The sequence below is a fragment of the Electrona antarctica genome, assembly GCF_951216825.1.
Source record: "Electrona antarctica genome assembly, chromosome: 5".
Classification (NCBI taxonomy): Eukaryota; Metazoa; Chordata; class Actinopteri; order Myctophiformes; family Myctophidae; genus Electrona; species Electrona antarctica.
In genome coordinates this window covers 34,951,727-34,965,005 of record NC_136810.1, presented here as the reverse complement: position 1 = coordinate 34,965,005, position 13,279 = coordinate 34,951,727, and the positions used below count along the sequence as shown (strand labels likewise).

The window sequence follows — 13,279 nt, the reverse complement described above, 5'->3', positions numbered from 1 at the left end:
GCGGTGTGGAAAGAAGGTGTTACCACTGTTCCACACATATGAGAGAATACGTCAAATATCCGCTTCCAGTAGGTAGTGAGGGAAGGACACGTCCAAAACATGTGGCCTAACGAGGCTGGGGTCTGGCTGCATCTTGGGCATCCAGGGTCTGGCATGTTAAAGAGCCTGGCCAGCTTATCCCCTGAATAGTGAAGTCGATGTAGTATCTTAAATTGAATTAAACCATGGCGTATGCACATTGAAGAGGTGTGAATACGTAGTAGACTGTCCTCCCACATCTCCTCAGGGAGCTCTACACCCAGATCTCTCTCCCAGGCAGCTTTTGCCTTGTCCCAGGTTACTGGTTTTAGATCTCGTATCAAATCATAAATCACAGACACACGTTTTTTCGCAATGGGGCTAAATTCCAATATAATGTCCAATTGATTCTTGGGTGGTAAGTAGGGGTATGAAGGAAGCTTTTTCTGAGTAAAACTGCGAATTTGAAGGAACCTAAAGAAATGAGATCTGGGTATATTATGATCTGCATTAAGTGTTTCAAAGTGCTTTCGGAACTGTAACCATATTCTGAGTGAGGCTCTAACAACCGGGTTTGTAGATTGTATGGTACGGCCAGATGGTAACGAAGAGGTGAGTATTGGCAAAGGATTGGACAACAACTCCATATGGACCCAATCTGGTCCCTCTTCATAGTCATATGTATATCTCCAATGTAAACATTTTACAATATTTGCAGCCCAATAGTACCAGAGAAAATTTGGTAAGCCGAGTCCCCCAGCTTCCCTAGGGACCTCCAAGTACATTTTTTTCATCCTGGGGTTCGAATTGTTCCAGATGAAAGATGAGATTAACCTATCTATTTGTTTAAATGTTTTCTTTGTTATGAATATAGGGATCATTTGGAAGAGATAGAGAAACCTAGGTAGAATCTCGTCTCTAAATGTTTTGATGAATTGTACATGGTGGACCCTCTTGTAAACAAGTGTAAGTGATCTTAATTGGTACATAGAAATTGATCTATTGAAGATTCTGACTCTTTGATTGATTGATTGAAAATTGTATTAACAGTTTGCAGAATTACAGTACATTTCAAGCACAAACTCAATACAAAGGCTGTTAACTGTGAGTGGACGACCCAATTAAGCATTACACTTGTTTACAACAGGGTCCACCATGTTCAATTCATCAAAACATTTAGAGACGTACAAATAGACACTTCTATATAGACAAAGAACAGTACAGGAATTCATCATAATGGAGGTAAAAAGGGAAAAAAAACATATACAGTCAGGGGAAAAGGGGGGGGGGGGGGGGTGGGGGGGGATTCAGATTTTACGGGGGCCAGTTTCGAATTGCAGCCATCCGTAGGTGCCCTTTGAGGTTTTGAAGGAGTCAAGGGATTCGCATGTCTTAATGACTGTTGGTAGGGCGTTCCACATTTTGGTGGCATAGGAGCGAAAAGAATTTAGTCCCTTGTTTGTGCCGAATCTGGGTTGAACATGATTCGTTGCACTCCCTCTGGTGTTGTGGGTGTGGACTTCGTTAACATTAAGGAAGTATCTACACAGGTACATGGGTATCTTGGTGGAGTATCGAATCTTGTGGACCAGACCCATTGCAAGATGCTGTACTCTGTCGCCGACCCTAAGCCATGCCAGTCTGTCAAAGTGGGCAGGGGTGAGGTGGGTTCGGGGGGTGAGGCCAAGTAGGAGCCTGACCAGTTTGTTTTGGGAGGTCTGGAGCCTAGTTTTAAGGGCCTTTGAGGTGCTGTGGTACCAGGAGGTGCAAGCATAGTCAAAGAAGCCTTGTACAAGGGCTCCTGTTAAGGTCTTCAAGGTGTTTTTGTCGACCAGTGAGGAGATCCTGTAAAGGAATCTTGTTCTTTGGTTGACTTTTTTGATTACGTTGGTGGCCATCTTATCACCGGAAAGATTAGCCTCCAGGATGGAACCTAGGTAGGTAATTTCATCTTTACGTGTGATAACATTGTCACCCACTCTAACCAAGAAGCCATTTGCCTTGCTGAGATTACTATTAGATCCAAAGAGAATGGATTCAGTTTTTCCCAGGTGTAAAGATAGTTTGTTATCAGCGAGCCAGGTGCAGATTCTACCGAGTTCAGAGCTGAGGGCATTTTCAACCTGCAGTTTGTCCCTGTCCGAGACCAGCAGTGCCGAGTAATCTGCGAACAGGAACAAGTTGCAGTCACAAGCTGAAGTCATGTCGTTAACATATATTAGGAACAGTAGAGGCCCTAGTATGCTTCCTTGTGGAACTCTCAAATGTACATAATTTTTGTTTTGATTGTATTATTGTACTGTGCCTTCTGCTTTGGCAATGTAAACATATGTTTTCTCATGCCAATAAAGCCCTTTGAATTGAATTGTGTGTGTGTGTGTGTGTGTGTGTGTGTGTGTGTGTGTGTGTGTGTGTGTGTGTGTGTGTGTGTGTGTGTGTGCGTGCGTGTGTGTGTGTGTGTGTGCGTGTGTGCGTGCGTGCGTGCGTGTGTGTGTGTGTGTGACATCATTCTGCACTGCAGGGCAGTCGTTGTATGGAAATAGTGCTGCGTGCTCTGGTCCGCAATCCGCATGCACCGCCTACTACAGTCTGTCACTCACGCACGCACTCAGTTGACGTTACGTTGGTTGTAACGACAGGAAGAGTCTGAAGAGATGTAAACTTGTAAAGGCAGTACTAGACCACTTGAGCCCATAGCCTGGAGGGATGTCCGCTGTGTCCTCCCGTGTCCTCCTGCTGTGTGATTCGGTGGGGAAAAAAGTACTACATTTTTCTTTTTACTGTATCAGGACAGTACTGCAATCAATTAAAAATAATTAAAAATAAATGTATTGGAGTAAAAGTATAATATTTGCCTCTGAGATGTATTGGAGTAGGCTAGAAGTAAAAGTACTGACATTGGAAATACTCTGGGTAAAGTTAAATCAAATAAAAATAAACTCAAATTTGACCTTTAGTACAGTAGCCTACTTGAATAAATATACAAGTTCCTTTCCACCACTAATACAACCGTAATAATTCGTTCAATTTAATGATTTTCTTGACTGTCAAGTGTCAACCAGTTGTTGTTTTTCCAGTTGCTTGACAACCAACTAACCAATGAAAGCACGATTAACCGTCCTTCCGGCCGATGGGATTTGGGGTCTCGGGGAGAAGAAGAAGGCGAAGAGGGAAGTCAGTAGAAACGACGTCAACGCCTGCACAGCTAACGCTAGCTGTCAGTGTCAACCTTAAACTAGTCCCAATATAGAATTCATTGGAGTTGCCCACTTAAAACGGGTCAGATGGTAAGCGTACAGTATTGCGTCGATTAGAGGCTTTAGCTATAGCTAACTTCATGACAAATTTTAATGACAACACGTAGCTAGATTGCTAGCTTGCTTGTCGCTAACATTAGCTACTGGGATAACTTACTAGCTAACGTTCCAAAAACAAAACAACTCAACTGCTCGTGTTGCGAGGCCTTGCAGCTTCTTGGGCAAGATTGTAAATGACACATACACACTGTGATCAGGCTTGCTAAAGTTAGCAAAGGTCATAAACGTGATCTGTTTGAGTTACTTGGTAGTAGCTTTTGAGAAGATAGCTTGTTTTATGTCATCACAGCAACAATCTGAAGAATGCATGGCTGCTATCATAATGTAAGTGGGCAGATACAGTGACAGCTTATATTTTTGTCTCCCCCCCAGGTTTTAGACAGGCCTCAAACATGGGTGACATGAAAACCCCAGATTTTGATGATCTTCTGGCTGCCTTTGACATTCCAGATGCCACTGGGCTGGATGCCAAAGAGAGCCTTGAGGAGACAGAGAGTCAGCTGAAACACACTGGCATATGCCTGGACGATGACTTACTGGCTCACCATGCTGTCACTACAGCAGACATCCCTGTTGTGAGTGTTATTGTCAAAAACACAAGTCGCCAGGAGTCTCTGGAGGGTTTTGGTGACGGGACGCATTCGGTCCCTGTCCCTCCATTGCAAAATGGATACAGGGGGCTGGAGACATTGGTCGATTCCAGTGAGTTGCCTAGCAGTGGCTTTTCCAAGTCGTTTGCGTCTACACTGAATGGGGATACCTCCGGAGAACTGCTAGCTAAGGCACCAATTCAGCATAAACCTGAAGCAACACCACTCTTTTCACAATCTTTTTCTCAGTTTAGTCCCATCTCTAGTCCTGAATCTGAAGACACTCACAGTAGTAGAGTTGACAGCTGTCAAAAACAAGAAAGACCCTACTTCCCAGATCCTTCAGTTTTGATGGAACCTTCCTTGTCAGACAAACAAAAAACAATGTCGCTCAGCATGTTTGATGGTTGCCCTGAGGAGCGTGACACTTGCGAGAACACCCTGAGCAATATAACAGAATTCACCAAAACGGAACATACACTGACTGAGGAGCCTTCCGAAAGTTACAACGGTGACAAAATTGTGTCTCATGACAGTGCACTGCCTCCTCCAAATGACCCAAAACAAACGAAGACCAACTGTGATACAGCTGCTAATCCTGATATGACCACCACTCAATCATATGTCAAAACACAGACATCTTCTTGTCTTGAGGCGCTCGTGGCTCTGAATACTGGAAAGGATCACAGTGAGCAAACTAATCTTAGAGAGTCATCAGTGGTTCATAGTGACTCCATAAAGGCCAGTCCCAAGGTGCCTACATCACCTCGAAGTCCCACGAGTCCTCTGGAAGCCGTGAAGCGGCTGACGAAACTCTCCGACAGTCCTGTAAGCATATACAGTGATAGCAGTGGTAAGGCCTCACCCGCAATGGCCTCTGGTTCACCCCCTGCCATACCCAGGGTCAGAATTAAGACCATCAAAACCACTTCTGGGCAGATCAAGCGCACAGTCACCAGTGTGTTGCCTGATTCAGAGGCGGATGAAGATCAGTCGGCCTATGAGTCCTCTCCGTCTCAGAGTATGATCAGTGAGGATTCTTTCTGCAATATGTCTCCTTGTCAGTCTCAAAATGTGGCTAGTGATATCACTGTTGGAATGCCTGTTAAAGCAGCCGATTCGACTGGGGTGGTTAAAGGTGCTCCAGTTGGTACTCTTCCATCAAACGTTTTACACAGTAATTCAGAGGGACACCCTAAGAAGCCAAGCCTAAAGCAATCCCCATCCATTTTCCATAGCGCTAGTGGCCCTGTCGAAAGATCTTTTGCACAGCAAGGTCAGAAACCGAAGATAATTCCATCAGCCCCAACGGGGCACGCTACAAATACGAACTTCCTTCCCAAAGCAATGCATTTGGCCAACTTAAACCTGGTCCCTCACAGTGTGGCTGCCTCAGTTGCGGCACGCTCCACGGCACATCAACCGAGTCAACAGGCTCTCTCCTCGTCTACAGTGTACAGCACTGTCCCACTGGTGCATCAGGTTAAGACGCCCAGCCCTCATCCAAACACCTCCGTTCCCAACACGGCAGCAGGAACCTTAAACAGACTGTTGAACAATGCTAACCCTGTGCCTACATATGTGCCCAACCTGAATCCTCCCCCAGAGAGCAACATCAGCCTTCCGCCCCGTGGATACTGCTGCCTGGAGTGTGGAGACTCCTTCGGGGTGGAAAGGAGTCTCATGCACCACTATGGCAGAAGAAGCGTCCACATTGAAGTAGCGTGTACCCACTGTGCAAAGACACTGGTATTCTTTAACAAGTGTGCCTTGCTGGCGCATGCCCGGGAGCACAAGACTAAAGGGACAGTGATGCAGTGCACGCAGCTCTTCATGAAACCCATTGCAGAGGAACAAATGTTTGTACCCTTGAGCACAGGATCATTAGTGAATGCGGACATACGTGTTTTACCATCACCCTCACCTAAAAGCCAACCAGTTATGCCCCTCTATCCAGACAATGTCATCCGGCATCGGCTACGCTGCCTGGAGTGTAACAAGCAATTATCAGACTACAGAGCACTTGCAGGCCATTACCAGAGGTTGTCAGAAGATCTGGAAGGGCTGGCAAGTAGATATTATATTATAGCTATATGAAAGAAAAAAGTTGTATGATGTCATTTTCAGATTTTTATTTATTTATTCTTTTGTTTATTTATTCTTTTGTGTGTGTGTGTGTGTGTGTGTGTGTGTGTGTGTGTGTGTGTGTTTTTTTCTTAATTTATCACATCTAGATATGCAAGGTGTGTTCCATGCTATCACCCAACAAGTGTAGCTTCAAAGCCCACCAACGCCTTCATGCACACAAGTCTCCTTACTGCTGCCCAGAGTGTGGCGCGCTGAGTCGCTCTGCAGACATACAGAAGCATGTCAAGGAAAACTGTCTCCACTACACACGCAAGGCTTGGTACAAGTAAGTACTGCTACTACGGTTGGAAGTGAAACGAGTAATCCATTGACAAAAAATGTAGTATTTACTAAACAAATAATTGGTTTAGTGATGTATCGTGAATAATGTGTAATATGTCATTACAACTTCACCTAAATATGAATGCTTGTCTTCCATACTATAAAATGAAGAAGTAAAATAAAAAGGCAATCTCAGGATTTCTATTTGGATTCAGATAACTTATGATGAGCATTTATCATTTTGTTTTCTAAATGAAATGCATAGATGAATAATCAAAAAATATTATGGACTTTAGTGTAAGTGATTGAAGACAAAATGTGACTGAAAAAGCTATTGGCGTTCTCCCCTGTCCTTCAGGTGTCTTCACTGTGACGTGGTTTTTAAGACGGTTCACGGTCAAAAGAATCACATTGAAGAAAAGCACTGTGACGTCTTTTACAAGTGTTCCATCTGTCCAGTTGCCTTCAAATCCTCTGACAGCTGTGACACCCATATACAAAATAAGCACGACACTAGCAAAACATCACCTCAGTAAGTTAACCTCTTGAATCTGCAATGGCAGCCCTGTTTAAAGTTTTACCTTTTTTCCTTTTCCTTTTATGTTTGGCACATATTCTGAATGACTTTTATTCTTTTTCTTTTACTGTCGGCATTATTGTTTTTCTCTGTCTTCCAGGTTAATCTTTAAGTGCTCGTGCGAGACAGTGTTCAAGAAAAAGCAGTTACTCTTTCAGCACTTCCATCAGAATGCCAGCAAGCGAGCTACTTGTGTATTCAAGTGTCCAGAGTGCTCTTCAGTTTTCCCCCAAAAGCAGGTGTTGATGCAACACTTCAAGGTTGGCCTTGTCTTTTTTTCCCCCTTTCTTTTTGTAGTACACCGCAACAATTTCAAAATACAGAAATTGATCAAACACAAAATAGCCAGAGGCTTCTTTCCATTGTGGTTGTATGGATGTATGTCTTTATTTGTCTTTATAAATTGAATACATAGGATCATAATGGAATCAAGCCCCCAGGGCTTTTGTGTTATCCTTTTAGTATTATTGTATAACTGTACTGGTGTACTTTTTGCAAACTGTTAAAAGTATTCAATCAAAAATCTAACAAAATCATGAAGATAACAAACATAAAAGGCCAGGAATCTGCCTCTAAAAGACAGGTGCAAACAAATACTATACGGTATTAGGACGTTTTCAATTGCCCAAGAAAAAAAGAAATCCAGTTCTAGTTGACGTTTTTGTTTCTGCTAACTGGGGGAAATGGTTACGGTTGTGATGGCAGCAATGATGGCAGCAAATGGCGACTGACATCAGTACACTTTGTCACTTCCCCCATGACACTCCCTTGACAATCAGTCAACGCTTCAGTATTTTTCGTTAACAAGTTTCATTCATTCCCACGAGTTCCCGTTGTATTTCGTCCTCTGAGCAAATGATGATTGCATTATTCTGATATAATCTGGCCCTCGGTATGCATATTATATAAAGAGTAAAACAGGACCTTATGTATACATTTTGTATAGACTAATCCACAGAGTTGCACTCTCGTTATTTCCGCTTGACACCCCAGTTATGATTGCTGCTCTGTGTCTATACACTATGTAGTAGAACATAATTCAGTATATCTACACTTAGTACTTGAAAGTACGGTATGTTTTTTGTGTTGGAGATGTAAGAAAAAAAGGTATTTTTTACATACGTATGTTATGGTCCTGCCATAGACGTCCCGTTTTGTACAAGAAAAGAAAAGTGCGGTATACTCAGTTTTGCACGTGTACTCATCTACAGTATGTACTTGTTGTCTTACTCTTTATATTGCGCATTCTTCTTCATTGCACACACTATTACACTATGACTTTTTGTTAGTGAAAAGGCAAACAGTTCTCTACTCGGGCATTAATAATGACGTTTTTTATCAAATCTCAAAAACAAATCACAAGTACAGCAGTAATTATTGCCTCTGTTTGTTTGTGCTGCTATTCTACAGAGCGTGCATGGTGGTATCTTCAGAGGGGAAGCGGAAAAGAACGGTAATCAGACTGACAGGACCACTCGGAACCAGGAGACTGTTTCCACAGCAGTCCATCAGCCCAATATTCCGAGCACCGCTAAACGCACAGACACGAACAGAAAGAGAGCAGAGGACAGCAAACCCCACGTGAAGCCTGCTGGCTGGACCTGTGGCGAGTGTCTCCAGACGTTTCCTGAGCGAGACTCCTATGTTTCTCACATGAAAAGTGACCACGGAAGGGTGAGCAGTTAGGGAGCTGCACGTAATTCCGACGGAACATTAGTCCGACCCGATTCGACTGTTATCAATAGACAAGACCGCAGTGATCGCTTAGGATCAGTACGATTGTTTTCGACGAGTATGGGCATGCTCTGCCGACTGATACAAAAAAAACGACAGGATTAAGGTTGGCGAACATGCGTTAATATTAGGACCGCGCTGCGACATGCTTGCGGTTAAGTTTAGGGGAGGGTATGAGGAGGCTTGTCGTTTTTAGTAGGCAGTAGACCAAAACGACAGGATTAAGGTTGGCAAACATGCGTTAATATTAGGACCGCGCTGCGACATGCTTGCGGTTAAGTTTAGGGGAGGGTATGAGGAGGCTTGTCATTTTCAGTAGGCTCCCAGCATGTCCAGTAGACCTGACTAGGCCGATAAGATCGGTTAACGTGTCATCAACGCCAATTGCAGCCAGTAGGCTCCAGACGAGCCGATCGGCTAGATAAGATCGGCGTAATAAGTAACCTAATGGGAATTATCGGTTGATTTTCGGTCGAAACGGCTGATGTCCGACATGCACTGCTCCCGTGATTATGGTTAGGTTAGGGTTTGAGGTAGGTTGTCGGACCAATGACTAGTCTGAACTATTACTGCACCCGAGCAGTTATGGATTCTCCATGATTTGACATGTTTTATTTATCAATGTATTTATTTGGGGTGCGTTTAAATATCTTGCCCTTAGAGTTAACTGAAGACCTATTGATGGTTGTTCACTTAGTTAATGAACTTTTCAGGCATGTGCACACAGATGATCAAGAACAAAATGGCCACTGTGTGCTGTGAATAAAAGTATAAATTATTATTACTCTATATTGTTATGTATGTATGGGGCGGCTGTGGCTCAGGAGGTAGAGCAGGTCGTCCAATGATCTGTGGGGCGGCGGTTCGAATCCCGGCTCCTGCTGTCTACATGTCGAAGTGTCCTTGGGCAAGACACTGAACCCCACATTGCCTCCAATGAGTCCGTCAGTGCTAGCTTGCCACCATTGGGGTGTGCATGTGGGAAGTGAGGACGCTGGCGTTGACTGTTCGCTGCTTCACCTCCCGATGTATGAATGAATGGACCATTGTAAAGCGCTTTGAGTAAGCATGTAGCGCATAGAAAGGCACTATAAAAATGCAATCTATTATTATTATTATGTATGAAAGTACAGTAGATGTTGGCATCAGCCTGGGCATTTTTCTGTATAGCGTCTGTGAAGCCAACTGTGTATATATCCTTTTTTATAGTCCATGAAGAGGTATCCGTGTCAACAGTGTGAGAGGTCTTTCAACTCTTCGACCAGTTTGAGAAGGCACATACGCAACGACCACGATGTTAAGAAGAAAACGTACTCTTGTTGGTAAGACTTTTCATAAAATATGCAGTCTTTCATTGTCTAAATCATTTTATGAAAATAGATTATTTATTGTCACGTGGTGTGCTTTTCATTCCCAAGGTATTGCATAGATACAAAGACCGTATTCAACACAGGTGTGATGTTGAAGAACCACATAAGTCTAATGCACGGCATCAAAAACCCTGATTTAAGCTTAATGCCAAAAACGCCTATACAGGAATCTAACGTCTTGAGAGAGGTGATTTTTTTTCTTCTTCTTCCATCTATATATTTCCTTTTTCTTTACATTGAAAACGACATGCATAAATACAGTAACCAGAAAACAACATGCATAATTAAAGTAAGCATCAGTATTTGTTTTCATTCTCGAAATGGTGTCTTGTTTGTTTTAACAGGGACTGGGCACAAAAAGACCTGCCAGACCTACAGACACCCAAAGCGAGAGGCAAGGTCCTGCCGTCAGTCAAGACGGTTCTTCGGCCAAACGTCCGAAGGCTTCGTTTCGTTGTTCAAAGTGTGGCTTCACCACAGAGCACAGCACTCAGTTCCAGGAGCACATACCTCAGCATAAGACCGACGAGAACGCTCCTCAGTGCCTTCACTGTGGACTATGCTTCACATCCCCAATATCACTCAACAGGCACCTTTACATTGTACACAAAGTAAAAGGGTCAGCGGAAGACGTGCAGCCCCTGTCCTCGGTGGAGGAACCAGAGATTGGAGGGGGGGTGCAACATGCACCATCATCTGAGGCTGATGCAGTGAATACATCCCTACAAAGGTGCTCAGATGATGCATATCGGGCAGAAGAGAAATCATCCGTACCACACTGTGATGGCAACTTGGACTGTCATTTAAAACCCAACTCAAAAGCTCAAACACAGGAAGTCTGTCTCCAGTAGGCAGAGCAAAGCTGCTTCAATATCTCCACTTTTTTTATTACAGTGTATGTGACGATGACGTACAATTCTCGCTTTGAAGCGGTACTTGTGATGCTTTGGCCTCAATTGATGCCAGATGTCATGATTCAAATACACTCCTACATTACTGAAAGGCAGTATTTTTGAGAAGATAAGATGTTCATATTTTAGCATCACATATTTCTTTTGAAACGCTCCTGCATGTTTGTATTCTATAGACTATCCCTTGAAGAGCCTTTGGGACACACTCACAATCTTAGAACCATAGATATTTAGTAGTATTTTGTTTCTAATTGTTGCATCCACCCAAACAAGATACTCAGGAAGGAATGTCTTCATTTTGTTGGCCTAGTATTGACTGACCGATGTAACAGAAGGGAGGGGATGGATTTTACCAATGTTATCAACAGCCATCCAATTACTGTAAATTACTAATGTTAAAAGCATTATTTATTGCAAAACAGAATTTTAATACCTGAATAAAAATGTATACCTGAATACATTTTGACGAATGCAATACTAAGAATTACAAATGTATTGCACCCATAAGCATTTTTAATATATTTATTTACACACATTAATGGTCAGCATTTAAACAATGTGGTATATTTCAGTGTCCAAAACATAGTTTTACAGTCATATATATATAAAACAGTTAACCAAAAAAGCCATCTAATGTTTTTTGTATTGGTTTTTACTTAACTTTCATTTGAATCCTTACACAATTTACTTGTATTTTACATATCTAAAATGTGTTTCTATCATGTGATTAATGTAAATGTATAGTATTTTTGGTTGCTTGTCATTCTGGAGCCGGTGTAATTTGTGTTCTGTTAACCTAGATGATGCAGAGGTATTGGAAATGTGGCACAGTGGTGATTGAGAATACCTCTTGAATAGTTTGTTTCAAGCAAGTGAAAGGACGTTATCGAGATCAGATCAGGGTACTTTAATTTTTAATTTTATTTTTTTAAAGAATTCGGAGCAGGTGTTATGAGGTGTGTAAGTGAAGGCTGATGACATGTTTGAATGCATGTTTTAGAAACCAGGGCCTGTAGTTGGGAAGCCTTTACGAAAATGGGAAACCACTCGTCTCGGAACACTGGTTAGGTTATACAATCGTACAAGGACTGTATGCATGTGAATTTAGAGGAAACTTGGTCTCTGGTCAGCAGTTGTATTCTCGGGTGCTTCACGAATGCAGACCCTGGTTTGTATAATAGTCTGTCGTGTTGTTTGGGATTTTGGGCTTTTCCTACCTCCACAGTCAATGTCAGTGATTGTTATACTTGATGTGGCTTTGACGAGGCAGGTTAATTCAGTGCAATGTAAGAAGACAAAAAAGTATATATTGTATATTATATCCCACATTCAATTTCATAAATTATTTTGGGAATGATATTAATATATGGTCATATTGACTTGATTATCAAGTGAACTTTCTATTTAAGTGCTATATGGGTGGTTTATTGTCTGTAAGACTAAACATCTGTCCTTAAATCACCATATGGCCACTGTGAGAAGTGCAGAGGCCAAAATGAAATGTATTTTTTTTTAATGACAGACATTTGTACTTTTGATACTGTGTACAGTAAGAACAGTAAATTAATCTGTGTACATACATTAGCTTGATTGATTTGCAGCATTTTATAAAGCCCTTACACCTATTCAGCATGCAGTGGCCTTTGTGCCTTGCTGTTATGTTTACTTCAAATTCAAAATAAATTGGTGCAATAAAATGGTGGTCTCCTTGTCTTCAGTTTCAAATGTTCTAGTAATTAGCTCAAATGCCAGGGAACCACATGATGCCAAAGCATGATTATTATTCTTTGTCGAGATGGCATTTGTGCATGGGAATTCTTTGTATTGCACTGCAGATACATGCTTTGAAGTGGCCACCGCCAGTTACAATGACACTAACATCATCACATAAGGGACCAATCCCTGGTGGGTGATTTCATCATTAGAATATTAAGCCCATCCCTTCTCAGTATAACTGCCAGGCTCTGGAGTAGCAGATGGGCAAAGAGATTGAAATCCTGGAGGAATTCACCAGCATCTAATTTAATAATACATACAGTGTAAGGGATGAGTGGACCATTGTCAGGGATTTTCAGAACTGGATTTCTGTCTTCCTTCATTCTAATCTCATACATTGCTATGACGTCTTCAATGACTCTAGATTTAACAGAACTCCGAAACAAAGTTTCAAAGATCAAAGTGACCCCGAGGGGAAATCTATGGGCAACAGGTAAAGTCATTTATTTATTTTGTTTGTTTATTATTTATTTTATGTTTTTACAAAAATGTACAGCATATTTTTTATTTTTCTCCTAATTATTCACATTGAAATTATGTACTTTGTTCTGTAAGGTCACTTCATGGGCAAGAAAAG

General features: G+C 42.1%; 1 protein-coding gene across 1 annotated transcript; it reads left to right on the top strand.

Moving 5' to 3' along the window:
• The first annotated feature begins 2,664 nt into the window (after nucleotides 1-2,664).
• Nucleotides 2,665-12,643, top strand: znf592 (zinc finger protein 592). The gene is made up of 10 exons (XM_079502178.1): nucleotides 2,665-2,766; nucleotides 3,096-3,305; nucleotides 3,708-5,992; nucleotides 6,160-6,338; nucleotides 6,693-6,866; nucleotides 7,012-7,171; nucleotides 8,322-8,585; nucleotides 9,855-9,967; nucleotides 10,064-10,202; nucleotides 10,360-12,643. The coding sequence occupies exons 3-10, from the start codon at nucleotides 3,728-3,730 to the stop codon at nucleotides 10,864-10,866; spliced, it is 3,801 nt and encodes a 1,266-aa protein (XP_079358304.1). The 5' UTR covers nucleotides 2,665-2,766; nucleotides 3,096-3,305; nucleotides 3,708-3,727; the 3' UTR covers nucleotides 10,867-12,643.
• The last annotated feature ends 636 nt before the right edge of the window (nucleotides 12,644-13,279 follow it).

Bases quoted from the DNA above. Each gene is read 5' to 3' on its own strand.
- znf592 (XM_079502178.1), top strand. From the start codon at position 3,728: ATGGGTGACATGAAAACCCCAGATTTTGATGATCTTCTGGCTGCCTTT. The intron at 6,339-6,692 runs GTAAGTACTGCT...CCTGTCCTTCAG, and splicing joins ACACGCAAGGCTTGGTACAA to GTGTCTTCACTGTGACGTGG. The intron at 10,203-10,359 runs GTGATTTTTTTT...TTGTTTTAACAG, and splicing joins AATCTAACGTCTTGAGAGAG to GGACTGGGCACAAAAAGACC.